Source organism: Pan paniscus, chromosome 19 (genome assembly GCF_029289425.2).
Source record: "Pan paniscus chromosome 19, NHGRI_mPanPan1-v2.0_pri, whole genome shotgun sequence".
Classification (NCBI taxonomy): Eukaryota; Metazoa; Chordata; class Mammalia; order Primates; family Hominidae; genus Pan; species Pan paniscus.
Window position 1 is genome coordinate 65,659,968 of NC_073268.2, and position 26,089 is coordinate 65,686,056.

General features: G+C 54.7%; 1 protein-coding gene and 1 long non-coding RNA gene across 2 annotated transcripts; one reads left to right on the forward strand and one right to left on the reverse strand.

The window, feature by feature from the left end:
* The first annotated feature begins 2,542 nt into the window (after window positions 1-2,542).
* On the forward strand, window positions 2,543-24,481 carry ALOX12B (arachidonate 12-lipoxygenase, 12R type). The gene is made up of 15 exons (XM_034942421.3): window positions 2,543-5,884; window positions 6,900-7,104; window positions 11,914-11,995; window positions 12,125-12,217; window positions 12,321-12,443; window positions 12,763-12,866; window positions 13,158-13,330; window positions 13,560-13,703; window positions 15,871-16,074; window positions 16,321-16,407; window positions 16,720-16,889; window positions 17,348-17,469; window positions 19,308-19,408; window positions 19,747-19,917; window positions 20,115-24,481. The coding sequence occupies exons 1-15, from the start codon at window positions 5,738-5,740 to the stop codon at window positions 20,292-20,294; spliced, it is 2,106 nt and encodes a 701-aa protein (XP_034798312.2). The 5' UTR covers window positions 2,543-5,737; the 3' UTR covers window positions 20,295-24,481.
* Window positions 10,892-13,189, reverse strand: LOC129394465 (uncharacterized). Its single transcript, XR_008621759.2, has 2 exons — window positions 11,769-13,189; window positions 10,892-11,413 (listed from the first exon to the last, which is right to left on the reverse strand). It is a non-coding gene; the product is annotated as an uncharacterized LOC129394465 (long non-coding RNA).
* Window positions 24,482-26,089: the final 1,608 nt, after the last annotated feature.

The following is a 26,089-nucleotide window of genomic DNA, read 5'->3' on the forward strand; positions in this document are numbered from 1 at the left end:
GGAGCCCTGTGAGGTCAGGAGCTCCCCTCAGCTTACACTCTGCCCTCCACTGTTTTTTGGTCAGTCTAAAAGGTCAACTGGTATAATGGGAAGCACACCAGCCTCCTTCCCCAGCTGATCTTGAGCAAGTCCCTCTGCCTCAGTGGTCCCAACCTGTCAGATACATGAGTGGGATGAGAAGACCTGAAAAGCCCTTTCCAGCGTTGACATCCTAGCATCGCTTTGCTTCGTGGCTCTTGTCTGCCTAGATGCTGTTCTAGATTTTGGGGGAGCAGCTGTGAGCTCCCCAGGCACAACCCCCTCTTTCACAGTTTATGGGTGCTGGAGAGACAGACAATAAACGCATCAATAAACAGATAAAGATCCTTTTGGGCGGTGGCAAGTGCAGTTGGAGATACAACCAGGTGGCAGGGTAGCATGATGGAGGGCGGAGGGTGGGGAAACATGAGGGACGGTGGTCAGGGAGGGACTCTGAGGAGGTGACACTGGAGTTGAGACCTGGATGACATGAACAACACACGCTTAGGGTCGGGTGCGGTGGCTCACTCCTGTAATCCCAGCACTTTGGGAGGCTGAGACAGGCGAATCGCTTGAGCTCAGGAGTTTGAGACCAGTCCCAGCCACGTGGCAAAATCCCATCTCTACCAAAAGATACAAAAAATTAGCCAGGTGGACTACGCCTGTGGTCCCAGCTACTCGGGAGACCAAGGTGGGAGGATCGCTTGAGCCTGAGAGGTGGAGGTTGCAGTGAGCTGAGATTGCACCACTGCACTCCAGCCTAGGTGACAGAGTGAGACACCGTCTCAAAACAAACAAACAAACAAACAAAACCACTCTTGAAACAGCTTGAACAGCTTGGTTGAAACAGCTTGAACAGCTTGGGGGAAGGGTATTACAAACCCAGGAATGGCAAATGCAAGGGTCCTGAAGGACACATGTTCTGGGTACAGCAAGAAGGCCAGAGTGGCTGGAAAGAGGTGTCGGGAAGGCATGGTCTTGTAGACATGATAAGTCCTTGGATTCGTCTCTTTTCTTTCTTTCTTTCTTTCTTTTTTTTTTTTTTTTTTTTTGAGATGGAGTCTCTCTCTATTGCCCAGGCTGGAGCGCAGTGGCGCTATCTCGGCTTACTGCAGTCTCCACCTCCCCTGTTCAAGCGATTCTCCCGTCTCAGCCTCCTGAGTAGCTGGGATTACAGGCGCGTGCCACAACGCCCGGCTAATTTTTGTATTTTTAGTAGAGACGGGGTTTTACCATGTTGGTCAGGCTGGTCTTGAACTCCCGACCTCATGATCCGCCTGCGTTGGCCTCCCAAAGTGCTGGGATTATGGGCGTGAGCCACCGCGCCTGGCCCTTGGATTCATTTCTACGGACAACCCCATTTTAAGCTCTGGTGAACTTTAAGCAGGGGAGTGGCATGATTTGATTTTTCTTTCTCTGTGTCTTAGAAGAGTGGGTCCCCAGGAGTTAGTTGCTCCTTGCCTTGCAGGGCTTGGGGTGGGGTCAGGCACGGGGGATACCCCAGCAGTGAGAACTCAGCTTCCTGTGTGGATGGCCCCTAGTTAGCAACCCCAGTGAGTGTGAATCCTTCCCAGGAACCTCTCCTCCTCACCGGCTCCCGCCCCTGGTCCAGGAGAACCAGTTCTTCAGCCCAGTGAGCACCTATCAAGAGTCACGCGTCTACGTTTTGGTCATAGCTGGGGAGTGCCCCGTCTACATCCTCATGCCTGATCCCGTCCCTGTCCCTGCCCCAGCCACATTCACATCCTCAGCATCCCTGCCTCCATCTCTGTCTCCCTCAGGAACCTAATTCCCACTCCAGACTGGAGCCCTGAGCAAACCCAGGGCCACCCTGGGATTTGGGTTGGAGGAGACCTATTGGTAGCAGGCTATGACTCAGTTTGCCCAGTCCACTGCCCTGCTTCTCACCAAGCCTCAGCAGCCCCCTGGGGACACAGGGCAAAGGGGAGAGATTAGAAAGAGGAAGCTGGGAGAATTTGCATGGAATTTGCATCTTAAGATTTGCATCTTCAGGCTCCCAGCATCCTCCAAGAGTCATCGAGGTGGTTGAGGAGGGAGATCCCAGGAGGGAGATCCAGCTGGATGGCTTCTGTCTGCAGCCCAGGACAGCCAGCCCTGCCACCCAGAGCTGGGCACAACCCTCATCCTCAGCCTTCTCCCCTCTCCTCCCTCCCTCCCCACCCAACCTCTTTCCCTCCCCTACACCACGCCTTGCCCCTTCTCTCACCCTGAGCCCAAGTCAGCTCTCTTCGGATCTTCACCATAACTCCAAAGCCATCATCGATTCAATCCCCAGCCCTGACCTTGTCCTTGTCATTAACCCATTCAACTATGTTTTTGGTGTCTCCCAGGTACCAAGTATGACACCAGGAGATGGGGACAAAGCCAAAAAAAATTATGGACTAATTTATTAGAGAAAACAGACATCAATCAAAGATGTTAGCTATAGTGCTGTGAGAGCCATGTATAGTGAAATTTGGCCTTCCTGGAAAAAACAATTATTGAGCTAAGATCAGGAGGAAGAGGAAACATGACCTCAGTTCGAGAGGTAGAGAGGGAACAGCATGTGCCAAGGCCCTGGGATGGCGATGAGTTGACTTCACTTCTTTCAGGTCTTTACTCAAAAGTCTTCTTCTCAAGGAGCCCTCCTTGGCCACTCTGTATCTAAAATATCCTCCTTTTCTTTTTTCTGAGATGGATTTTCGCTTTTGTTGCCCAGGCTTGATAGCAATGGCATGACCTTGGCTCACTGCAACCTCTGCTTCCTGGGTTCAAGCTATTCTCCTGCCTCAGCCTCCCGAGTAGCTGGGATTACAGGCATGCGCCACCATACCTGGCTAATTTTATATTTTTAGTAGAAACGGGGTTTCTCCATGTTGGTCAGGCTGGACCCGAACTCCTGACCTCAGGTGATCCACCTGCCTCAGCCTCCCAAAGTGCTGGGATTACAGGCATGAGCCACCATGCCCGGCACTCCTCTATCTTTTATATTATCCTTCCCTGTTCTCTCTTTTCTCTTCAGCACTTATCACTATTTAACATACTATTTAATGTATTTGGTTACTAGGTAATATTGTCTGCTTCCCTCACTCGAAGGCAAGCTCCATGGGTGCAGGGGTTTGCTTTGATCGCATTGTATTTTCAGGACCTGACACAGCGCTGAACACACAGTAGGGGTTCGGCCAGTGTCTGTTGATGAATGAATGAAAGGCACGTGGTCCCAGACAGAAGAGAGCAAAGGGGAATGTGAGGGGTGAAGCCAATCAGGCAGGCCGTGGGGGCCACGGGAGGGGATGGTGTCACTGTCCCAAAGGTAAAGAGGAGCCACTGCCAGTCTTGATCAGGGTTGGGAGGAGGGAACATAGAGAGTGATGTGAACAGATTTGGGTCTGGAAAAGATCATTTCAATCCCCAACTCCAGCCACATCTGTGTCTCTAACCTAAACCTGAATTGCAGTTTCGACCCCATTCCACATCCAATCTGGAACCTACTGGAACCTTCTCTTCATCTCACAATCCCAGCCCCCTCTGGCCCTAACTTGGCCTGGGCACTGAATGACCTTCCTTCGATGGTGATGGAAGCGTGCCATCAGGGAGGAAAGCAGGGCTGTGCTTCCTGGTTGACAGAAGCTGCTCCTGGGAGGTGAAAGGAAAGAGGACAGGTCCAGAAAAAGGGAATAGGAACGTGCCTGCCTCCTCACTCTCCCTGGGTCCCAAATCCTATCTTTGGAGAGTCTATCTCTGACTCTCTCATAATGCTCTTCACCTTACTCCTAACACCTTCTCCCTATCCTGCGGCTCTGACTTCTGTGATTCTATCAGCAACTAGTTCCCAATCCCAACCTCCCACGCTTATTTTCTTCAGAGCACTTAGTATCCAAAATTATAGTGAACAAATTCTTGTTTACTGTTTCTTTCACTTCTTTCCCAGATATTCCGTAAGCTCCATGTATGTTTCATTTCTTCTCTGCCTCTGCAGTGCCTAGAACGCCGTGCACCATGCTCACTACATATCTGAGGGAGGGAGGGAGGAACGACCTGGTTCCCAACAAACACAGTTCCACTGGAGCTCAGCCCTGCCTCCAGCCCTCTTCCTAGCTTCATTCTTTTTTGGGAGGGAAGTGAGGGTATGTACTTTATGAAATTAAAGGATAACACATAATGAAATGAATGAAGTACCCTAGACGCCCCTCAGATCAAGATAAGAACACCTCCAGCAGCCTATATGGCCTCCCTCTGCCAGGGATACTCACCAGTAGGGGTTGTCTGAGAATTGCTCAGTTTTGCTGGTTCTGGAAGTTCCTATCAATGGATAACAGAACGTATCCCCTTTAATGTCTGGCTCATTTTGCTCAATATCATCTTTGTGAGACTCATCCGCATTGCAGTTCATTCTTTTTATTCCTGGGTAGAATTCTATTTTATGATTATACCACAAAATACTGATCATATTAATCCATTATTTAACTTAATTCTTTTGTCTTTTTTTTTTTGGAGACGGAGTCTTGCTCTGTTGCCCAGGCTGGAGTGCGGTGGCACGATCTCAACTCACTGCAACTTCCGCCTCCTGAGTTCAAGCGATTCTCCTGCCTCAGCCTCCCAAGTAGCTGGGACTACAGGTGCATGCCACCACGCCTGGCTAATTTTTGTATTTTTAGTAGAGACAAGGTTTCACCATGTTGGCCAGGCTGGTCTCGAACTCCTGAGCTCAGGTGACCCACCTGCCTTGGCTTTCTAAAGTGCTGGGATTACAGGCGTGAGCCACCACGCCCAGCTATTTAACTTAATTCTTATGCCCCAGATTTCACTCTGTCTTCTAATTTAGTTTTTTTTTTTTTTTTGGTCTTCTGCTTTTATATCCAACTCCAATCCCTCACCAGTGGATCCTGGCCCCACAGGAAGCAACAGATCCCCTTCTCCTACCCTGATCGTTCCTCCCCGCAGCATCTTCAGGCCTTTCTGCACCCATGTGGTCCCCGAGCCCTAGCTTCAACACCTCCCACCCTTCCAGTCACAGACTCTGGGCCCTGGGGCAGAAGGACAGGCCAGCTTTCTCACTGTGGCCACTACCTGTCCCATTTCCCAGAGAGGAATGGCCTGGAGGCTGGCCAGCTGCGCTGCAACTTAGTGCCCCTCCCCCTCCCCTCCCCCGCCTACCAGTGGCCTCAGAACCAATGCAAGTCACTCACTGCCCATGGCCCTGCTTAGTAGGGGTGCCTGGCACTGTAGCCAATGGGGACTGGCAGGAGGAAGGAGCTTATTAGTCTGATAAAGATCTGGGGACCACACCCTGCCCCCTCCCGCAACTTCCCTAGGGCCCTGGCTCAGGCTGGACTGGCTCCCCCACCCTGAAGGCGCCTTCATCCACGGCATCTTCCATCCGCCCTTTCAGAGGCAGGCCCAGTGCCCTGCCTGCTCTTCCTCCCCACCAGCTCCCAGAAGGCTCGGAGCCCAGACACCTGCTCACTCACCACCAGCTGGGCTCCGCCTGGGCCTGCCTGGCACGCACCCCGGCCACCAAGGGCAGCAGCTTTTCCAGAATTTGGCTGGCAGGCCCAGTCACCCCACCTCGCCACCTCGCCACCTCACCTCTGCACCTCGGAGGCCAGCCCTGTCCACTCCACTCTGTGCCTGGCTTCTCTTGCCTGCCTTGGGCCTTCGTGTGGCCCCTCCACGGTGTCTGGGACTGAGTGCCCCTCTTGCCTCCTGAAGAGCAGCCATGGCCACCTACAAAGTCAGGGTGGCCACAGGCACCGACCTCTTGTCGGGAACACGGGACTCCATCTCACTGACCATTGTGGGGACACAAGGAGAGAGCCATAAGCAGCTGCTGAACCACTTTGGGAGAGACTTTGCAACTGGGGCGGTAAGAGTGTGTGTGTGTGTGTCTGTGTGTCTTTGTGGCCCCGGGAGGGGTGAAGGTGCGCAGGGGGAGCCAGGTGAGCTGAGCTTGGCAAGGAGAGGCTGGAGAGCTGAGGCACAGCTCCGAAGGCAGTGGGCTCCCCGGTGGCTCTACACGCCTTGTCCAGAGCTGGCTTCCAGCCCTCGCCCATGTCCCAGATCTCTGGGCCATCCTTCTCCATCCTGCTCCTTCATCTCTAACCCTTTCAGGCATTCCTCATCTCCCTCCCCATCCTTTTCTTCTCTCTCCCTCTTCCTCAGCCCTCTCTCCCTGTCTCTGCCTATCCTGCATCTCTCTTTTCTCAATCCTTTCCACCTGCTTTCCTTCCCCTTTGCTCTCCTCCCCTTTCTGTCTTACCCCCTCTCCCGCATCCCTCTCTCTTCCATTCTCAGTCACTCTTCCTAATTCAGCTGCCTCCTAACTGTCTCACATTTGCACTGGATTCTCTGTGACTTAAAATGGCATCAGACCAGCCTGTCTAGTGGAAGGCACGCTTTGCAGGCCCTCAGACCTGATTTTGAGTCAGACCCAGCCACCTGCTGCTAGGCGACCTTAATAGGTCACTCTATCTATGTGGCCATTCTGAATATCTGCATCTTCATTGATGAATGGGAGAAGGGGCTGGCTGGGCCTCTCCCCACTCGAAAACTGTAGAGTGGTACCCAAGTCCTCAGGGGTTTGAAGGGTTCCTGCAACCTCAGGTGCCTGGAGAGGGGAGTGGGAGAAGACAGGAGCTGGGGATGGAGAGGAGGGGCTGGAGTCCTACACAGCCCTGGGTAGAGGAGTCCAGTAGGAGACCCCCAAGCTGGAGAAGTCAGAAGGAAGCTCAATGATCAGGTCAATATCCTGTCCCTCCGTCAGTCCAGGGAGGTGAGCATTGCCCAGCATGAGCAGCGCCTGGGTGAGGGGCCAGAGGGGTGGGCGGCCTGGGAGCCAGGGTGAAGTCCTGCCCGCTCAGCCAGGCTTGCATCCTGCCTAGGTGGACCAGTACACCGTGCAGTGCCCTCAGGACCTGGGTGAGCTCATCATCATCCGCCTGCACAAAGAGCGGTACTCCTTCTTCCCCAAGGACCCTTGGTACTGCAACTATGTGCAGATCTGTGCCCCCAACGGCCGTATCTACCACTTCCCCGCCTACCAGTGGATGGATGGCTACGAGACCCTGGCACTCCGGGAGGCCACAGGTAAGCCCTCATCACCCTGCTCCATCCTATGGCCGTGAGGCCTCTAGCTCCAGCCTGCTACCCTGGCATGGCACCCAGGCTCCCATCAAGCCAGAGGGGGGCCCAGCCCCACCAGGGACTCCTGGGCTCTCCTGCCACTGTCACACATTTCCCTCAGTCAGTGCTGCTGCCCTGAGCTCAGCTTGGGGCTGCACACTGGAGGAAGAGAGGTGCCTGAGGCCCAGCGGCTACCCTCAGCATCCCCATCTGGCAGCAGACAGCATTCCCAGAGTGCGCTCCCCGCTACATCTCCAGTCTTCCCTGACTCCTATAAGATGCCCGGCCACGTTAAAAAGACCCCTTGTGATGCTAAGTACAGGCTCAGGACTCTCACAGGAGGCCTATTTATGATGCCAATCATATGCACTCCAGAAAGACACCCTGTTACTCCAGCAGGATTCTGTTACTATAACAGGATGCCCCATTATTCCAACCAGCACGTTGCTATCCCATTTAGAAGCCCTTTGAGTTCAACAGGTCTCCATGGTGCTGTGGTCTTATAATTATGACGCCCTAGCTTTCTTTTTTTGAGACGGAGTTTCACTCTTGTTGCCCAGGCTGGAGTGCAATGGCACGATCTCGGCTCACTGCAACCTCCACCTCCCAGGTTCAAGCGATTCTCCTGCCTCAGCCTCCTGATGCTAATTTTTGCATTTTTAGTAGAGACGGGGTTTCACCTTGTTGGCCAGGCTGGTCTCAAACTCCTGAACTCAGGTGATCTGCCTGCCTCAGCCTCCCAAAGTGCTAGCATTACAGGCATGAGCCCCAGTTTTCTAATTGAGCATTTTTTAGACTGATGGGATGTTCTATTGCTCCAAAGGACTCCCTATTTTCCCAACAGGATACCATATTTCTCTAACAAGATGCACTGTTACTCCAAAAGGCCCCCCTTAATCCAGTAAGGATCTATCTAATAGAGGCCCTGTTATTCAGATAGACTGTCAGGGTTTCTCCAAGGTTAAGGCTGGCTAAGGCTGCCCAGTGGTTTTTCCAGTTGCTTGGTTACTCCCATGGGAGAGACATAGGACCTGAGTGGCTGAGCTCCTTGCACCCACCCCTGCCAGAGCCCCTTGTGTGGTGGGCTGGGGTCAGCTTCCTAATTTGTGGTGCTGCATGAGGACTGGGGGCCTGTCCTCTCTTATCTCCCAGTTCCACCACCTGAGTGTCTGTTGGCTTCCCTTGAGGCGAATGGGAGGGAAAGGCTGAGCTGAGGACACCCAGGGCCCGAAGCCCCATCCTCCCTGCAGCTGACTACCTCTCTTCGGTTTCTCATTGCCCTGTGCTAGAATCTTCCCTCAGGATTGGGGTACAGGGCCTGAGCTGGGGAAAGGAAAGGCGAGGAAAGCCTGGGAGATGGTGAGCATGCCAAGGGGAGGGTCTCACTGGGGACACAGAGCATCTTCCTGAGTGACAGGTCTGGGTGACATGGAAGCAGGGGACAGGCAGGGTGACGCTGGTGGCCAGGCAGGAATGGGGTTGGGTGGGGCCGCTGCCATGCAACAGGACAGGGAGACTTGAGTCACCCATAGGGCCCTCAAAGGAGTGAGGCTTCCGCCCTGGGGATGAAAACGAGCTGGGTCTCTGGGTTGCACAACTCCAGGGAGCACTGTTCATCCAGAATACAACATGAGCTGAGGCAGGTGGAGGAGGGAGAGGGTGGTGAGGTAAGGGACTTGAGGGGAAATGATGGGCTGCAGTGGTAGGCACAGGCCAGCCTGGGGACTACCAGCCAGGGTGCTGGAGAAAGACGGACCTGGACTTAGGTCTCAGTTCTTCCGCTGACTAGCTGGACATTTGGGCATATTTCCAAATTCTTTTTTTTTTGAGATGGAGTCTCGCTCTGTCGCCCTGGAGTGCAGTGGCGCAATCTCGGCTCACTGCAACCTCCACCTTCCAGGTTCAAGTGATTCTCCTGCCTCAGCCTCCTGAGTAGCTGGGACTACAGGCGTGTGCCACCATGCCTGGCTAATTTTTTGTATTTTTAGTACAGACGGGGTTTCACCATGTTAGCCAAGATGGTTTCGATCTCCTGACCTTGTGATCTGCCTGCCTTGGCCTCCCAAAGTGCTGGGATTACAGGTGTGAGCCACCGCACCCGGCCACATTTCCAAATTCTTCTAAGCCTTGGTGCCCTCATCTGTAAAATGGAGATAACAACAGAACCTACTTCACAGGGTGGATGTGAGAATCCAATAAGATGACATCTGAACGGAGTTGTTTTTTTTTTTTTGAGACAGAGTCTCGCTCCGTCACCCAGGCGGGAGTGCAGTGGCGTGATCTCAGCTCATTGCAACCTCTGCTTCCTGGGTTCAAGCGATTTTCCTGCTTCAGCCTCCAGAGTAGCTGGGATTACAGGCGTGCAACACCACACCCAGCTAATTTTTGTATTTTTAGTCGAGATGGGGTTTCATCATGTTGGTCAGGCTGGTCTTGAATTCCTGACCTCATGATCCACCTGCCTTGGCCGTCCAAAGTGCTGGGATTACAGGCGTGAACCACCGCCCCTGGCCTGAACAGAATTTTAAAAGGCTTAACAACTGTTGGTGGTCAGAAGCAGCCCGCTACGGGGCAAATCCAGCCTTGTCCCCACGTAATACATAATAGTGACTGTTTCTCCTTGTAAAATGGGCATGGGGATACAGTCCTTTAGCTGAAACTGTTGATTCCAGGGGTGTTTTGAAATTCGGATTTTATTGAGAAGCTACATACACATGTATCTGTACACATGTGTGTATGTTTATATAAAATATGTATATGTATACATACATATCTTCATCTATAAATCTATATCACACACATACCCCATATATTATGTGCTATATCTACCACAGGGCACCCCAATCAAATATACTAACACTTCCCAGTAAAAACTATGGATAGTTAGACCCAGTGAGTTAAATAAAGATTGTATATAGCCTCAGGGAGATTCACAGCAGGCTTTGTCAACCAATGAATTTGTTGTGGAACAAACAGACAAACTTGATTTCCACAGCTTTCTGTACTTTGCAGTTGTGAAGAAGGGGTCACCAGCCTATAGTAATAGTCACCTGCCTCATAGGGTGCTTCTTAGGCTTAGATTAATAAAAGTAAAGTGTCTACAAAGTGCCTGGTGTTGGGGACCAGCCTCAACACCACCTGTAGGGTACCCAAAGTCCGGTGGTGACGAAGGAATGAGAAGAGACAGGTTAAGAGTGCAAAAAGAGTGGTGGCCAGGGAGGCAGTTGCAAAATGGAGGCTGCAAAAGGCCCAGAGTTCTGGTCTCCACACTATTTACTGAGTACAGTCACTTAGATCTAAGAAGCAGATGTTCAGGGCGAAACACTGAAAGGGAGGCAGTGCGTCACAGGCATAATCTATAGCAATAGCGGTTTAAACGAATCTCCTTTGTGCTCAAACAGCACATCTTTAACTTATTGGAGAGCAGCTAGTGGGAACAGGCTTAACTAGGAGCCTGCACCTCTGTCCACATTCCAGGTTTCAAAGGAGTGTCTTTCTCCTTGAACACAGTATTTATAGATAAGACAGCAGGTTAACGCTCAGAGCATGGGAACATAATGGCGATAAGAACGCTTTCCTCCTCAGAGGCCTTTTGTGACTTTCCACAGCTTACTGTCACATATTTTTACGGCCAGTTTATACAGGCACCCCACAAGCCCTTTTCCCAATACCTGGGACCTAGTAAGTGCTAAACAACCGTCAGTTATTAATATTTCAGTGGTATATACCCAAAGGAAAAGAAATCAACATATCAAAAAGATGCCTTATTTATTGTGGCGCTATTCACACTAGCAAAGATATGGAATCACCCTAAGTGCCCTAATGGATGACTGGATAAAGAAAATGTGGTATATATACACAGTGGAATACTATTCAGTCATGAAAAAATGAAATCATGTCATTTGCAGCAACATGGATGGAACTAGAAGTCATTATCTTAAGTGAAACAAGCCAGACCAGAAAGTCAAATACCGAATGTTCTCACCCATAAATGGGTGTTAAAAAATGTGTACACATGGGCCAGGTGTGGTGGCTCACACCTATAATCCCAGCACTTTGGGAGGCAGAGGCGGGCAGGTGACCTGAGGTCAGGAGTTCGAGACCACCCTGGACAACATGGCGAAACCACGTGTCTACTAAAAATACAAAAAGTAGCCGGGCATGGTGGCAGGCACCTGTAATCCCACCTACTCCGGACACTGAGGCAGCAGAATCGCTTGAACCCAGGAGGCAGAGGTTGCAGTGAGCCGAGATCATGCCATTGCATTCCAGGCTGGGTGACGAGAACGAGACTCCATTAAAAAAAAAATGTGTACACATGGACATAGCAAAACAATAGACAATGGAGACTCTCAAGGGTGAGAGGATGGGAGGGGGTGGATGATGAGAAATTACTTAATGGGTACAATATACTTTATTTGGGTGATGGGTAACCTAAAGCCCTAACTTGGCCACTATGCATGTAACAACATTGCTCTTGTACTCCATGAATTTATAGAAATAAAAAATATTTCAGAGGGTCTAGAGGAGGGACTTTTTGCAGCAGCAGAGCTTAGCTTGACAGTAGAGCAAGAGGAAAGAGGGTGGGTCCGTGATTCTTTTATCTGATATTTCCGGACAGGACGCACCTTCACTCTCCCAAGGTGAGCCTTCCCACTCCTTGGTCATGGGCCCCCCCAGAGCCGACCTGGGGCACAGAAGCTGAACTCCTGCTTCCTGAAGTGGGCAGGGGCAAGGGTCAGCCCTTGAGTCCGCTCCTTGTTCTCCCTACAGGAAAGACAACAGCCGATGACTCGCTCCCCGTCCTCCTGGAGCACAGAAAAGAGGAGATCAGAGCCAAGCAGGACTTCTACCAGTGAGGGGGCGGGTGGCAGAGTCTGGGCGCCCGGCAGGGGTCCAGGGAGGTGGGGGGCAGTGATGGCTCTGGTCCTTTGCCCTGGGGTGGTGCACGGGCATGAGGGTGACATCTCGGTTTCCCTTGCAGCTGGCGAGTCTTTCTTCCTGGCCTGCCCAGCTATGTGCACATTCCCAGTTACCGCCCTCCGGTGCGGAGGCATCGCAACCCCAACCGGCCTGAGTAAGGACCCGAAGCTGTGCTGCGCCCCGCCCATGGTTTTCCCCTGGGCGCCTGCCTCCTCCCCGCCCCCTGGATCCCAGTTGCCCTGCGCTTCTCCCCACAGGTGGAATGGCTATATTCCGGGATTCCCAATTCTCATCAACTTTAAGGCCACCAAGTTCCTGAACTTAAATCTCCGCTACTCCTTCCTCAAGACGGCCTCCTTCTTCGTCCGCCTGGGGCCCATGTGAGTGCGTGTGAGTGACGGGAGAACGAGGGCTCCTGCAAGGACTTTCCCTCTCCCCCAACCTTGGCGGCCTCCAAGACAGCCCCAGAGGTTGGAATGGCCAGGAAGGCAGAGGGAGCTGAAACCCAGACCCAGAAAACCTGAGACATGATCCCAGAGACCTAGAGATGCAAAGATCTTGAGACATGGGACCCAGAGACTTTGCGACGCACAGACCCTGAGACCCAGAGACCTAAGTGGATGGGGCGGCCCCGCCACCTGCCCCAGCCGGCGCTTGGCAGCCCCTCTGAAAGCCTCTTCCTGGAATCCCATCTCCTAGGGCACTGGCTTTCAAAGTCCGCGGCCTGTTGGACTGCAAACATTCGTGGAAGAGGCTGAAGGACATTAGGAAAATTTTCCCTGGCAAGAAATCTGTCGTCTCCGGTATGGAATGGGGCGTCCAGGATCGAGCAGGGGGAGCCAGGCGGTCTCCGGCGTGCTAGGCAGGCCCCCCACTTCGGGGCAGTGGGACGGGAGAGGCAGCGAGGCGCGCGCGCGCCCTCTGGCGGCTTCTTGGAAAATGTCGCCCCGGGCTCCTCCGGCCGCTCAGCGCGAGGCTGGGGGCCTCGTTTTCCTCCCCGACTCCTCTCGGTGCCCAGTCTTCTTCTGTCCCATGCCTCTCCGTCCCCGAGGGGGGCCGGGCCGCCTTGTGACGCCCTCGCGCCGTCCTCGCAGAGTACGTGGCCGAGCACTGGGCAGAGGACACCTTCTTTGGGTACCAGTACCTCAACGGCGTCAACCCCGGCCTGATCCGCCGCTGCACGCGGATCCCAGACAAGTTCCCCGTCACAGACGACATGGTGGCTCCGTTCCTGGGCGAGGGAACGTGCTTGCAAGCGGAGCTGGAGGTGAGGCCCGCTCCGGCGGAGACCCCGGCCCTCCTCCCGGCCTCCCTCGCCGGCATCCCCGTCTCTCCCCACCTCCGGCGCCCGCGCCAGTCCCAGGCAAGCCCGCACCCCGCGTCCCTGTCCCCGTCGCACCCCTGCCCCTAGTCGCCAGCGCCCTGTGCACCTGCGGCGCGGGTCACGGGCTTCCCGTGTGGGTGCCTACTTGCCACCCATCGCGGCTCCCCTCCAGAAGGGGAACATTTACCTGGCCGACTACCGCATCATGGAGGGCATCCCCACCGTGGAGCTCAGCGGCCGGAAGCAGCACCACTGCGCCCCCCTCTGCCTGCTGCACTTCGGACCCGAGGGCAAGATGATGCCCATCGCCATCCAGGTGCCTGGGCTGCAGGCGGCGCTGCCGCTGAGCCTCTGTGTGTGCGAATGTTCCTCCGAGTGTGCGCGCGCTTATGTGAGCGTGTGGACCTGTATTCAGCCGTCTCTCGTTATCCTTAAGAGATTGGTTCCAGGACCTCTCCGGGATGCCAAAATCTGCAGATGCTCAAGTTTCTTATATAAAATGTCCCAGTATTGCCGGACGCGGTGGCTCACGCCTGTAATCCCAGCACTTTGGGAGGCCGAGGCGGGCGGATCACGAGGTCAGGAGATCAAGACCATCCTGGCTAACACGGTGAAACCCCGTCTCTACTAAAAATACAAAAATTTAGCCGGGCGTGGTGGCGGGCGCCTGTAGTCCCAGCTACTCGGGAGGCTGAGGCAGGAGAATGGCGTGAACCCAGGAAGCGGAGCTTGCAGTGAGCCTAGATCATGCCACTGCATGTCGCTCTGGGCGACAGAGCGAGACTCCATCTCAAAAAAAAAAAAAAAAGTCCCAGTATTTACATATAACTTACACACATCTTCTTGTGTGTTGGGATCACAGGCGTGAGCCACCGCGTCCAGCCTGGGCACATTTTTCTAGTTCATACAAAAACCCGGTATGGGCTGGGAGCAGCTCAGGTTTGTATGCCCGAATAGGCTTAGGTGGAGATGCACCTTGCAAGGCTCAAGGACCGCCTTGGCAGTTCCCCGCCTCTCACCTGCTTGCTGTCTTGGTCCCCTGAGGTACAGAAGTACAAAGTGCGCGGCTCAGCGGAGCTGGGTGAGCTCTTGCTGCTGCGTGTACACAAGGAGCGCTACGCTTTCTTCCATGTTGCACTCCTGGGCTCAAGCGATTCTCCCGCCTCAGCCTCCCAAAGTACTGGGACTACAGGCGTGAGCCACCTCGCCCGGCCCTCTTGTGTATTTTCAATCCTCTCTAGGCCCGCTCTCTAGGCCCGGTGTGGTGGCTCACGCCTGTAATCCCAGCACTTTGGGAGGCCGAGGTGGGCAGATTACCTGAGGTCAGGAGCTCAAGACCAGCTTGGCCAACATGGGGAAACCCCATCTTTACTAAAACTACAAAAATTAGCTGGGCACGGTGGGGGGCGGCGCCTGTAGTCCCAGATATTCAGGAGGCTGAGGCAGGAGAATCTCTTGAACCCAGGAGGCAGAGGTTGCAGTGAGCAGACATCGTGCCACTGCACTCCAGCCTGGTGACAGAGCAAGACTCCTTCTCAAAAAATAAATAAATAAATAAATAAAATGAAATAAAATAGATCCTTTCTGGATTTCTTATAGTATCCAATACAAGACAATGTAAATGCTATGTAGATAGTTGTTACACTGTATTGTTTAGGGAATGACAAGGGAAAAGTCTGTACACGTTCAGCAGAGACACTTTTTTTCCCAGAATATTTTCCATCTGTTGCTGGTGGAATCCACTGGTGTGGAAGCCATGGATACGGAGGGCCAGCTGTACTTGTATGCCCCTATGTGTGTGCATCTGTGAGTGTGTGCATGTATATGTGTCTGTGGGGTGTGCTTGTCTCTTTGACTTCATCCATCCATCCACCTGGAAAACCAATCCCTGAAGGGGGTCAGGTCCCTACTGGAAATACTGAGATAATTAGACTTAGCCTCTGCCTTGGGAATCTGGTCTGGCAGAGGAAGGAACTGGGTGTTTCCTTCCCAGAGGTCCCCCCAAGGGTCATGTGCAAGTTAGAAAGAGGCTCCCTCTGGGGGGATGGGCCAGAGCCCCAGAGCCTGATGCTCCTGGCTCCTTAATGGAATAGCGTAGGCTGATTTCAGTGATCTGCCTGCCCCCTGAGGGGCTAGGAATCCTTGTGCAGTGCACAACCTGCGCACCTGAATGTGGTGGAGGTGTGGCTGAAGTAAGGAAGTCTTGCCAGAGGAGGCAGCTTGTGAGATGGTTCTTGAAGAATAAGTGGGAGCTGCCAGGTAGAGACAGGGGCAAGAGGAAGGTACTGCAGTTGAGCAGAGGGAACAGCAAGATCAAATGTGGGGAGGGAGGAAAGGCCCAGGGGTGCTCAGGGGACCAGTGGGAGCGGAGCTTAGGAGTGTTTTCACCTTCTCATACTCCCTTCTGCCTCCTTCCTGCGGTGGGGCCTTTATGTGTGTGGGTCTCTGCCCTCACCTAACCCTTTCTCTTTCACCACCCCTAGCTCAGCCAGACCCCTGGGCCAGATTGCCCCATCTTCCTGCCCAGTGATTCTGAGTGGGACTGGCTGCTAGCCAAGACGTGGGTACGCTATGCGGAGTTCTACAGCCACGAGGCCATCGCCCACCTGCTGGAGACCCACCTCATTGCCGAGGCCTTCTGCCTGGCCTTGCTGAGGAACCTGCCCATGTGCCACCCCCTCTACAAGGTATGGGCTTGGGAGAAGGAGCCTCCCCCAGGCATCATGGCCCTCACCTGGCCTCCGAAAACCCCCAGGCCCACTGAGCAGTCAGAGAGACTCCAGTCAGCCTGGGGGGCATCTGGGGACCACAAGAGAGGGCTTGGCATAGGGACTTCCCAGAGTGAGCAGATCTGATGTTACAGAAATGGGGAGCTGAGCTCTTTTGGGGGCCACTTCAGCCCTCTCTCTTCATCCTCCTTGCTCTCCCCACAGCTCCTCATCCCCCATACCCGATACACCGTCCAGATCAACAGCATTGGCCGGGCCGTTCTCCTCAATGAGGGGGGGCTCTCTGCCAAGGTAAGACTTCTGCCCCCAACCCCAACGAGACATTTGTTTTCCTCTGGCCTTTGCAGTTAGATGAAGAGGAGGACTTCCCATTTGCCTTTGGGTCATCATGAGGGGGCATGAAGGGAGGGAGCTGGATGAAGTTGGTTCTCCTGTCTAGAAAGGAGCAGAGGCAGGGCTGGTGTGCTGGCCCGGAGCAGGATTGTTCCTGGAGGTGGAGTGGGCTGGGTCAGGGGTTACAGGGGCACTTACTGGGATCCTAGAGGACCTGAAGGGGTGCCAGGGATGCCTGTCCGGCTCCAGGATCTGCCTCCTCCCTCACAGGGCATGTCCCTGGGCGTGGAAGGCTTTGCTGGGGTGATGGTACGGGCTCTGTCGGAGCTCACCTATGACAGCCTCTACCTCCCCAATGACTTTGTGGAGCGTGGGGTCCAGGACCTGCCTGGATATTACTACCGCGATGACAGCTTGGCGGTGTGGAATGCACTGGAGAAGTGAGCTCAGGACAGCAGTGGGTGGCTCTCAGGGTGGACACCCTGGGATGTTGGAGAGGGTGTGGGGAGCTTCTAGAGAACTGAGTGTGGGTCTGGTGTCATCCAGGGGCTTGGCCTTGGGGAAGGGGCCTGGGATCTGTGTGTCCATCACACCTACACCCTCAGCCCAGCAGGCCCCTTCCTTGCTTGGGTCCCCAGCCCACCTTTGCTGGCCAAATCGCTTCTGGGATCTGAGATGCCTGTAGGCCTTGCCCATCCCTTATAAGGGAGTGCTCTGGGTGTGTTCTGACCTTGCCAAGCCATCCTCTCCACTTCTGCCCCACAGGACTTGCCCTTCCACAGGCCTGGGGCAGCTCTGGGGCCAACTGAGGTCAGGGCACCCTGGGGGAGGTGGGAGAAGCCTGGCTGAGGAGTGGGAGGGGAGGAGGATCCAAATTGAGGCCCTGTCCCCTGGTCAGGTATGTGACGGAGATCATCACCTATTATTACCCGAGTGACGCAGCTGTGGAGAGTGATCCGGAATTGCAGTCCTGGGTGCAGGAAATATTTAAAGAGTGCCTCCTGGGGCGGGAGAGCTCAGGTATGGGCCTGGACACCTGGGCAATCAGGGGGAGCTGGGACTGAGGGGCAGCCCCCAGGCAGGTCTGCTAGGGCCCTCCTGGGCTGGATCAGAACATATTTTATTGTAGACTGAAGGAGACCAAATTGCTGCCCTAGGATTTTGACAGGCTCTTCTCTGGCCCCTGGAGCAGTGGCATCTCAGAGAGGTTGGGGAAGAAAACGTGGCTGGCAATGGGTCCCTGTCTGAGATTAGGGGCTGTGGGTCATCTCTGCAGAGATCTGGAGGGGTCCCAGCCCCACCCCAGAAACAAATCTTTGTGGACTGTGAAATGGGGTATGAGCTCCAACGGGAAGGGGCAGGAGGCCAGGGAGCTGGCAGCTCCAGGAGAGGGGTGAAAGCGCCCTGAGGTCCCGCCACCTGGGTACACACTCAACAAATATCCAGTGAGCATCCACAATGCAACACTGTGCTGGTTATTGAGGAGGCAAAAGGGAAAAAGACAGGTGGTGAAGGTGCCTGCCTTCAAGGAGTTCACAGTCTGGGGTGGCAGGTACTTCCCTAAAGTAAGTTGTGGGGAAGCCCAGGGAAGGCGCCTAACCCACTTTGGGAAGGGGTAGTGGAGAGAAGACAGGGCAGGAGCAGCAAGCTAAGATCTAGCTGAAATCTAACTTCTTGGCTAACATCTAGCTAAGATCTGCAGGATGGAGAGGTTAGCCTCGAGATGACTGAGGATGGGGACGGAGAGTTCCGCATGGGAGCAGTATGTGGAAAGTCGAGAAAGCCAGAGAGAGCATAGGGAGTTCCAGGAGCTGCTTACTGTAATCACGTTCTCTGCAACTGGAGCTTAGCGTGGGACGTGGGGAGGTTCCCAATGGGCTGAGGCTGAGGCCGTGAGCCACGGCCAGGCTGCACAGCCTGGTTAAGGGCCAGAGGGATCCAGGGAGGGTTTTGCAAGGAGATCAGACTTGTATGCTAGAATATCAGGCTGCACTGGCAGTCAGGAGACAGTTAGGGAAGCTGTTGTGGTGTCCAGGAGGGAAGACTGGGGACCTGACTAGGGTAAGGGCTGTGGGGATGCCACAGAGAATTCCAGAGCTAGAAATGACAGGACTGGGTGATGGTTTGAGTTTGGTGGTGAGGGGAGGGGGAGGGGAGGGAGGGGCCAAGGGCGACTCCACGTTTCAGACTTTTGCAACTGGATACGTGATGTAGGTCATCCATTGAGCTGGGGGCTAAAAGGAGGAGCGGTTAGGGAGGAAGATGATGGGTCTGGTTTGAATATGTGGGACTTTTGGAACCTGAGATCACCATGGCAACCAGGACACACCGGACAACAGGAAAGAGAAGCAACCTGAGGTTCACACGGGACAACAGGAAAGGGAAGCCAGCAGCTTGGTAGGGAAGATGTGTGGGACTGAGAAATCCATCTGGAGTGGGCACAGAGTCTGGAAGGAGGTGATGGGAGGGAGTGGAGAGGGGGCGCTGGGTTGAGTCGGGGCAGGACTCTTCCAAAGGAACCCAGGAAAGCCTCCTGCCTCTCCCAACATCCCCAGGTCTGGGACCAGAGCGGCATCCCCAGGGAAACTGGAAGAGAGATCTGAGGGCCACTGGTTAGGCAGGGGCCAGGAGCAGCCCTGGAGGACTTCTGGCCAAGTCCTCCGTCCCCAGCCTTATGATCTGGGTTAGGGGAGATGGGGTTGCTGCCATAGGAGGGTCACGCAGGCAGGATGAGGGTACGGATGCGGCAGCTTGAAGCTTTTGCAAAACGGTGAGAGCGGGGCATGGTGGCGCCCTCTGCCGGGCAGCCAGTACCAGGGCACGACTGACGTCGCCTGGGCTTTTACCCCGCCGGTCAGGCTTCCCTAGGTGCTTGCGAACCGTGCCTGAGCTGATCCGATATGTCACCATAGTCATCTACACCTGCTCTGCCAAGCACGCTGCTGTCAACACAGGCCAGGTACCGGCGGTCTCACCAGCCCAGGCCCAGCCCCAGGCTCAGACTTTCTAAATTTCGTCCATGCCCCAACCTCAAACCCAGCCTCAGCCATAATCCCTGGTCCAGCCTCAACTTGTTCCAGCTTCAACTCCAGTCCCAACGGAAACCGAGCCTCAGCCCCAACTCTCAGCCCCAGCCCCACACCCAGCCCCACCCCCAGTCTAACCAACCCAGCCCAGCCTCAGCGCCAAGGGCGGGGAGTCCATCTCAGCGACTAGAGGGCGGGTGGTCAGCACCTGGTGGAAGGAAACTCCTGAGGTACTCTTCCACCCAGACCCGCGCCTCTATCCCACCTCCAGATGGAGTTCACCGCCTGGATGCCCAACTTCCCAGCGTCCATGCGGAATCCACCGATTCAGACTAAGGGGCTGACCACTCTGGAGACCTTCATGGACACGTTGCCGGATGTGAAGACCACGTGCATCACGCTGCTGGTGCTCTGGACCCTCAGCCGAGAGCCTGACGACAGGGTGCGAGACGGGATGGGGGACTCTGAGCACAGGGAGGGGACCAGAAGCCGGGGATGGGGGAGGATAACTAGCGGCGTCAAGAGGGGAGCAGGGAGTGAGAGGCCACTGAAACCAAAGGGTGGAGGGGCCAGGGCCACCGGCAGGAGGAGGGGGTGCTGGCCGGCCCTGGTCCCAGCTGTCGAGCTCTCTGCCCGCAGCGGCCCCTGGGACACTTCCCGGACATTCACTTCGTGGAGGAGGCCCCGCGGAGGAGCATAGAGGCGTTCCGCCAGCGCCTGAACCAGATCTCACACGACATCCGCCAGCGCAACAAGTGCCTTCCCATCCCCTACTACTACCTGGACCCGGTGCTGATTGAGAACAGCATTTCTATTTAGGAGCGCGCTTCCCGTCTCTCCTCTCCCCATTCTGTGCCCTACTATTTTCAACAAAACAAAACAAAACAAACAAGCAAAAACCACAAAAACCTCAGAGACCAAAACACCAAACAAACAAAAAAACAAAAAACCTTCCTTTCCCTGGGTCTGGCTGTGAATGCGCGCGGCAAGTTACTGGGGCGCTGGCGGCAGGGCTGGCGCCGCGGGGTGCAGGTGCAGGCTGTGCGCGCCGCGCGCTCTCACCGCGATTCCGTTCTCTGCGGCCGCGGGGTTCAGGTAGGAGTAGGGCAGCGCCAGGCCCCGGCTCCACTCCAGGACGTCCGCCGAGATCTGGGCCAGGCGGCTCTGCCGCGGGGCCTTCTCGGTGAAGTGCTCCTCTGGGTAGGTGTCCAGGAGGGGAGACGGAAAGGCTGGGACCTTGGCCGGCTGCATTTTCAGCCCACAACGATTCTGTTCCATCTTAAGTCTCCCTCCCAGGGGACTTAGTCCACCCAAGCCCAGCCCACGTAGGGGTCCGGGACCACTCCAGACCCATCCAACTTGAAACATAAAACACCCGCCCACCTAGACAAAAGACTGCGGGCCACAAGAAACCCAGACCACCCCAAGCCCGGCTCACTCTGAAGCCCAGACCACTCTAAACTCCCCCTACTAGGAATCCACAGCACCCTAAACCACACCCACCAGCAACCTAGTGGCTGCAAGCCCTGCCACCTAGGAGCCCAGCCTGCTAAGCTAAGTGCACCCTCCTAGTAGCCATTGTCCCCAGGATCCCTTCCTCAATGTTCCCACTCTCTAGAAGCTGAGACCCCAGCCATCCCCTCCTGGGCCTTGCTTATGGTGGCCTTGGTTTCATTGCTGACCCCCCACAGGAGCACCAGGGTGTGGTGTGTGGCATCGACCGCAGGGAGTGAGGCTGCTTGTTCTGTCTGGCCCTTGGCGGTGGGCAGGGCAAGCCACAGGATGATAGGAATATTGGGGATCCAGGCACTGAATTCAGACCGACCCCCGCAAACTCAGTACAGAGCTTCCAGTGCTGCTAGGGCTGCTCCTCCCGTGACCCTGCTTGTCCCCCTGGTCTGGCAGTGGCTCACCTGGCCGCTGTTGATGGCAGCATGTTGGGCTGAGCAGGTGACGATGATCATCTTGAAACACCGGATGAGCCCAGCACAGTGGCCAAGGGTGGAGGGGACCCCCTAGATGGGAGTAGGGTAGAGAGAACAGAGCTGAGACCCAAGAGGCTGCTGCCCTGGGGCAGTGGACGCCACCTCTGAGAGCATTTGGCTTGGAAAACCCTCCTGGAAGATCTCCCTGACCCAGGCCTGGAGCTCTGAGTCCCTGCTCACTGCCGTATCGTCCGGGTAGTAGATGTTAACAATATTGGTCCCAAAGCTGGGGGGTCGGGAATACACGGTGACTAACAGCCGGGAGCCAACACTGCACAGGGGAGTGGGTTGGAAGGGGCCACTGAGACCTGCTGCCCACAAAGGGGGAAACTGAGGCCAAGGAAGGAAAACAGCCAACCACAGAGTGAACTGCAGAGCCGAGATCAAACCGGGAGGCTGTGCTCTTCACCATGCCATGCAAACAGAGGCCCGAGGGCCATGATTGATCTGCAGATGTGTTTTGATCAGCTGGCAAGGTTTTTCTGTTTGTTTTTCAAGTTGAATCACTTGCCAGCATTTAAATATTAGAAGATGTCTGGTTTCTGCTGAAAAATCAGAAGATCTGGTCACAGTGATAGCTGGGTCACCACTGTCCCCATCAGACAAACATGAGTTTCCCACTGGCCACGGTCCCTGCCCACTCTTCTTCCTTAGCTTTTCTCTGCTCACTGGTCCTGCAGGCATTTGGATTCCAAACCACAGGGAAGGATGAGACACCAGGTCCATCTGCCTTAGGACCGGCTGACTGGGTTCATCTCATCCACTGGTTCCCAAAGGGCCCTCCATCCCCAGCCATAGTAGGATGTGCAGACCCCTGCTGAGGAAGGAGCTCCTGCTGTGGATGTTCATATAGGGGGAGTCCCTGAGGACTTCAAGGGGGAGGTGGGACATGAGTTGGGCTTGAAGCAGGGGCAGAATTTGAATTGGGAGAGAGGGAGAAATTAGGGTGCCTCGTCTCCCTAGGCCCAGTGTGTGCTGAGGTGGAAGAATGGAAGTAGGGGCAGATTTCAGAGGGGCTGAGCTGCAGGGAATGCAGCATTGCATGTGGCGAGCCACTGGGCACCACTCGAGGCTAATGGGCAGCGGCACCGCCATCAATCTCGGTGCTGGAGGGAGGCCATTATGCAGGCTGGTGGCAGAAGCTGGGAACCCGTGGGAGGCCAGATGTTAAGAGGATCTGGCCATTGGGGTGGAGGCCACAGCTATACCCCAAGGCAGTCTCCTATGAGGAAGATTTCAACGGAAAAACCTGGAGACACAGTGACTTTATCTATGAGGTGAAAAATAATCTTTTTTTTTTTTTTTTGAGACGGAGTTTTGCTCTTGTTGCCCAGGCTGGAGTGCAATGGCACGATCTTGCTCACTGCAACCTCCGCCTCCTGGGTTCAAGTGATTCTCCTGCTTCAGCCTCCCCAGCAGCTGGGATTACAGGCGCCCACCACTACACCCAGCTAACTTTCGTATTTTTAGTAGAGATGGGGTTTTGCCATGTAGGCCAGGCTGGTCTCGAACTCCTGACTTCAACTGATCCGCCCACCTCAGCCTCCCAAAGTGCTGGGATTACAGGTGTGAGCCGCCGCGCCCGGCATAATAATCTTAATAGCTAATCTCAGAGAGCACTTTCTGTGCACTGGGGTTTGTTCTTAGGGTTTTGGATTGAATAAGAATAATAAGCTATACCATAGGTGCTCTTATTACCCTCATTGTCAGATGAGGAAACAGGCACAGAGAGGTTAAATAACTTCCCAACACAGCTGGGAAGGATCAAGAGTAAACAGGAAGGGTTTGGAGACAGCAGTGTGTTTGGGAAGGAGGCTGGGGGAAGGTTGAATAAACCAACAGGGGTCTAGCCGAGGGTGAGAGGGTTGGAGCCCTCAGGCCCCAGGGGAGTGTCACCTCTCCATGGCTGCCCAGATCTGGAGTGTAGTAGCGGGCGAGGTCCTGGACCTTGAAGTCAGCCAGCTGGTGGGACAGGTAGAGGGAGTGGTAGGTGGCAGCTGCCAGCCCTTTGGTGATCAGCTCCAGGCAGCCCATCTGTCCCAACAATGTTGACTGTAATGAGCAGAGAGCCCACTCCTGCTGCTAGGAGGGGCTCTGGACCAAATCTCAGGCCTCCCCAGGCCCTCTGTGCTCACCCCAAGATCCCAGGCCTCCAGGGCCTTGACCTGGTGGATGAGCTTTCCTGGTACAAAGAGCCCAGTGCGGGCTGGATGTTGATGTGGAAGGTGCAGAAGAAAGGGGAAGCCGGAGTCAGAGGTCAGATCAGGCAGCCCCAGGTCTCCCACAGCTGTGGGCACTGAGAGGAGGGCTCCTCCCTGCCTTGAAAATGGGTGGCTCATGGGCAGCTGCCACAGCATGGACAAAGCAAAAGCTCCACCACAAAGTGGGTTCGAAGTAGAAGAGTGACCGTCTTGTGCACCAGGAACTTTGAGGGTCACACCCAGGTCTTGGCCAGGAACCAGTCTTCAGCTGGGTCACTGGGCAGGAAGATGGGGCTGTCTAGGCTGGGTGTCTGAGTGAGCTGGAGTGGGGGCACAGGAGAGGGCAGGCACTGGGCAGAAACTGGGGAAGGGCAGCCCATCACCAGGTCCATGGGGCCAGAATAAGGGAGGAGACCACCCCTCATATTGTCTTATGCCCAATTTCTGCCTCCAAAGAAAGAAGAAGTAAAAACTAAGGCAGAAATGAAATCCACAGGCAGGCAGCCCTGCACCACACCCCGGGCCTGGTAGTTAAAGATCGACCCCTAATCTAATCGGTTATGTTATCTATAGATTACAGACATTGTATAGAAAAGCACTGTGAAAATCCCTGTCCTGTTCTGTTCCGTTCTAATTGCCAGTGCATGCAGCCCCCAGTCACATACCCCCTGCTTGCTCAATCGATCACGACCCTCTCAAGCAGACCCCCTTAGAGTTGTAAGCCCTTAAGAGGGACAGGAATTGCTCACTCTGGGAGCTCGGTTTTTGAGACGCGAGTCTTGCCGATGGTCCTGGCTGAATAAAGCCCTTCCTTCTTTAACTTGATGTCTGAGGGGTTTTGTCTGCGGCTCGTCCTGCTACAAAATCACACGACTTTTGACCAGCTGTGTGAACTTGGGAAAGTTTATTAACCTCTCTGTGATTCAGTTTCCTCATTAGTAAGACAAGGTTGATGAGAATAATCTCCTTGAGAGGTGAAGTGACCCAAGGCATCGTGTTGGCTGACTTCCCTGTACCAGTCCGGTCATCCAGAGCCCCAGTTGTGTGGGGCAGACTGGAAGGATGGGAAGGGACGGTGTGGACGCTTCCCGAAGGGGTTATGTTTTTAACTATTAGGAACACGGTTGAACTGCCAAAGGTGCGTGACTTAGTAGAATTGATTCTGACACCCTGTCAAGGGGCAATTTGTTCTCTTGAGTATCATAAACTTTCTATCAAGACGGAAATCAAAGAGGACAAAACAGAAAGACAAACTTGAGAGGGGCTGAGTAGGATTGGAGAGGTGATGTCACCAGGCACAGCGGCATTGGGAGGAGGCAACCTTTCAGTCATCCTGAGGATGTAATAGACTTCCCCCACCCCACCCATCAGCCCACCGAGGCCCTGCCTGGCTGACCAGAATGACAAGGGATAGCAAGGGCCTGTTGCCGTTGGGACGCTGGTGCAGCAGGATCAGGGGTGCGGTCATGAACTAGGGCCTCCCATGAATGATGCTGGGGTAGAGGCCTGAGAGGATGGCATGGTCCACCAGGTACAAAGAGCCCCTTTAGGGGAGGAGTGGAGGAGGAGGAGGGCTGAGCAGGCTTGGGTGAGGAAGGGGGAGTTATTATGAACCTTGGAGTATTTCACTTAAAGGAACTTCATTCTCTGGAGCCAGTGGGGTGTTCCAACTCAGAGCCACTTTGTGGTTCCAGAGAAAGAAGCCCCTCCCCTCTTCCCCCACCCAAGTATTGAAGGTGACTCTGCTGTGGCCAGGCCCAAGCATCAGTGAGAGACAGTGAGAGAAGTGCGCCCCGCTGGAGGTCAGCACGAAATGCACCCTCCTGGGGTCACAGCACACCCCATCCCAGTAGCCCAGGGAGGGGAGAGCAGCAGCTCTGGGGGGCACTCAGATTAGCTGCAGAGCATCCTCGGAAACCATGGCAACCAACGCATCACTATAGTTTCTGTGCTGGGAGGGCCTGTCAATGCATGGCTCCTGGCAAAGTAGCAGGAGAGAGCACATTCCTCACTCAGCCCTGTCCCGCAGCCCTCACCTTCTCAGAACAATGCCCCTCCCTCCACTGGCACCCGCTCAGCCTGCAGACTGGTCCCAGGGTCCAGCGCAGGGACCATCATGGCATCGGTGACCAGAAAATTCTCTGGGAGTCAGTGACAGCAGTGGATCAGGATGGAGTTGAGGTCATTCAGAAACTGGGAGGTGAAGGAGGCGAAAAAGGTGTCCTCATCCTCCTTCTAGTCTCAAATGCGTACTCTGCAGAGGGTAGGCGTGGGGAGAGTCACCCTGGTCCTCTGCCTGCAGCATGGCCACCACTGTCAGACCCATCTCCAACTTCCCAGCATAGCCACTTCCTGATGCTGATGGCTGGGCTGGGCTTCCCTCCTCCCTACCACAACGGGTTGGATGACTTTACTTTTCCAAGTGGTT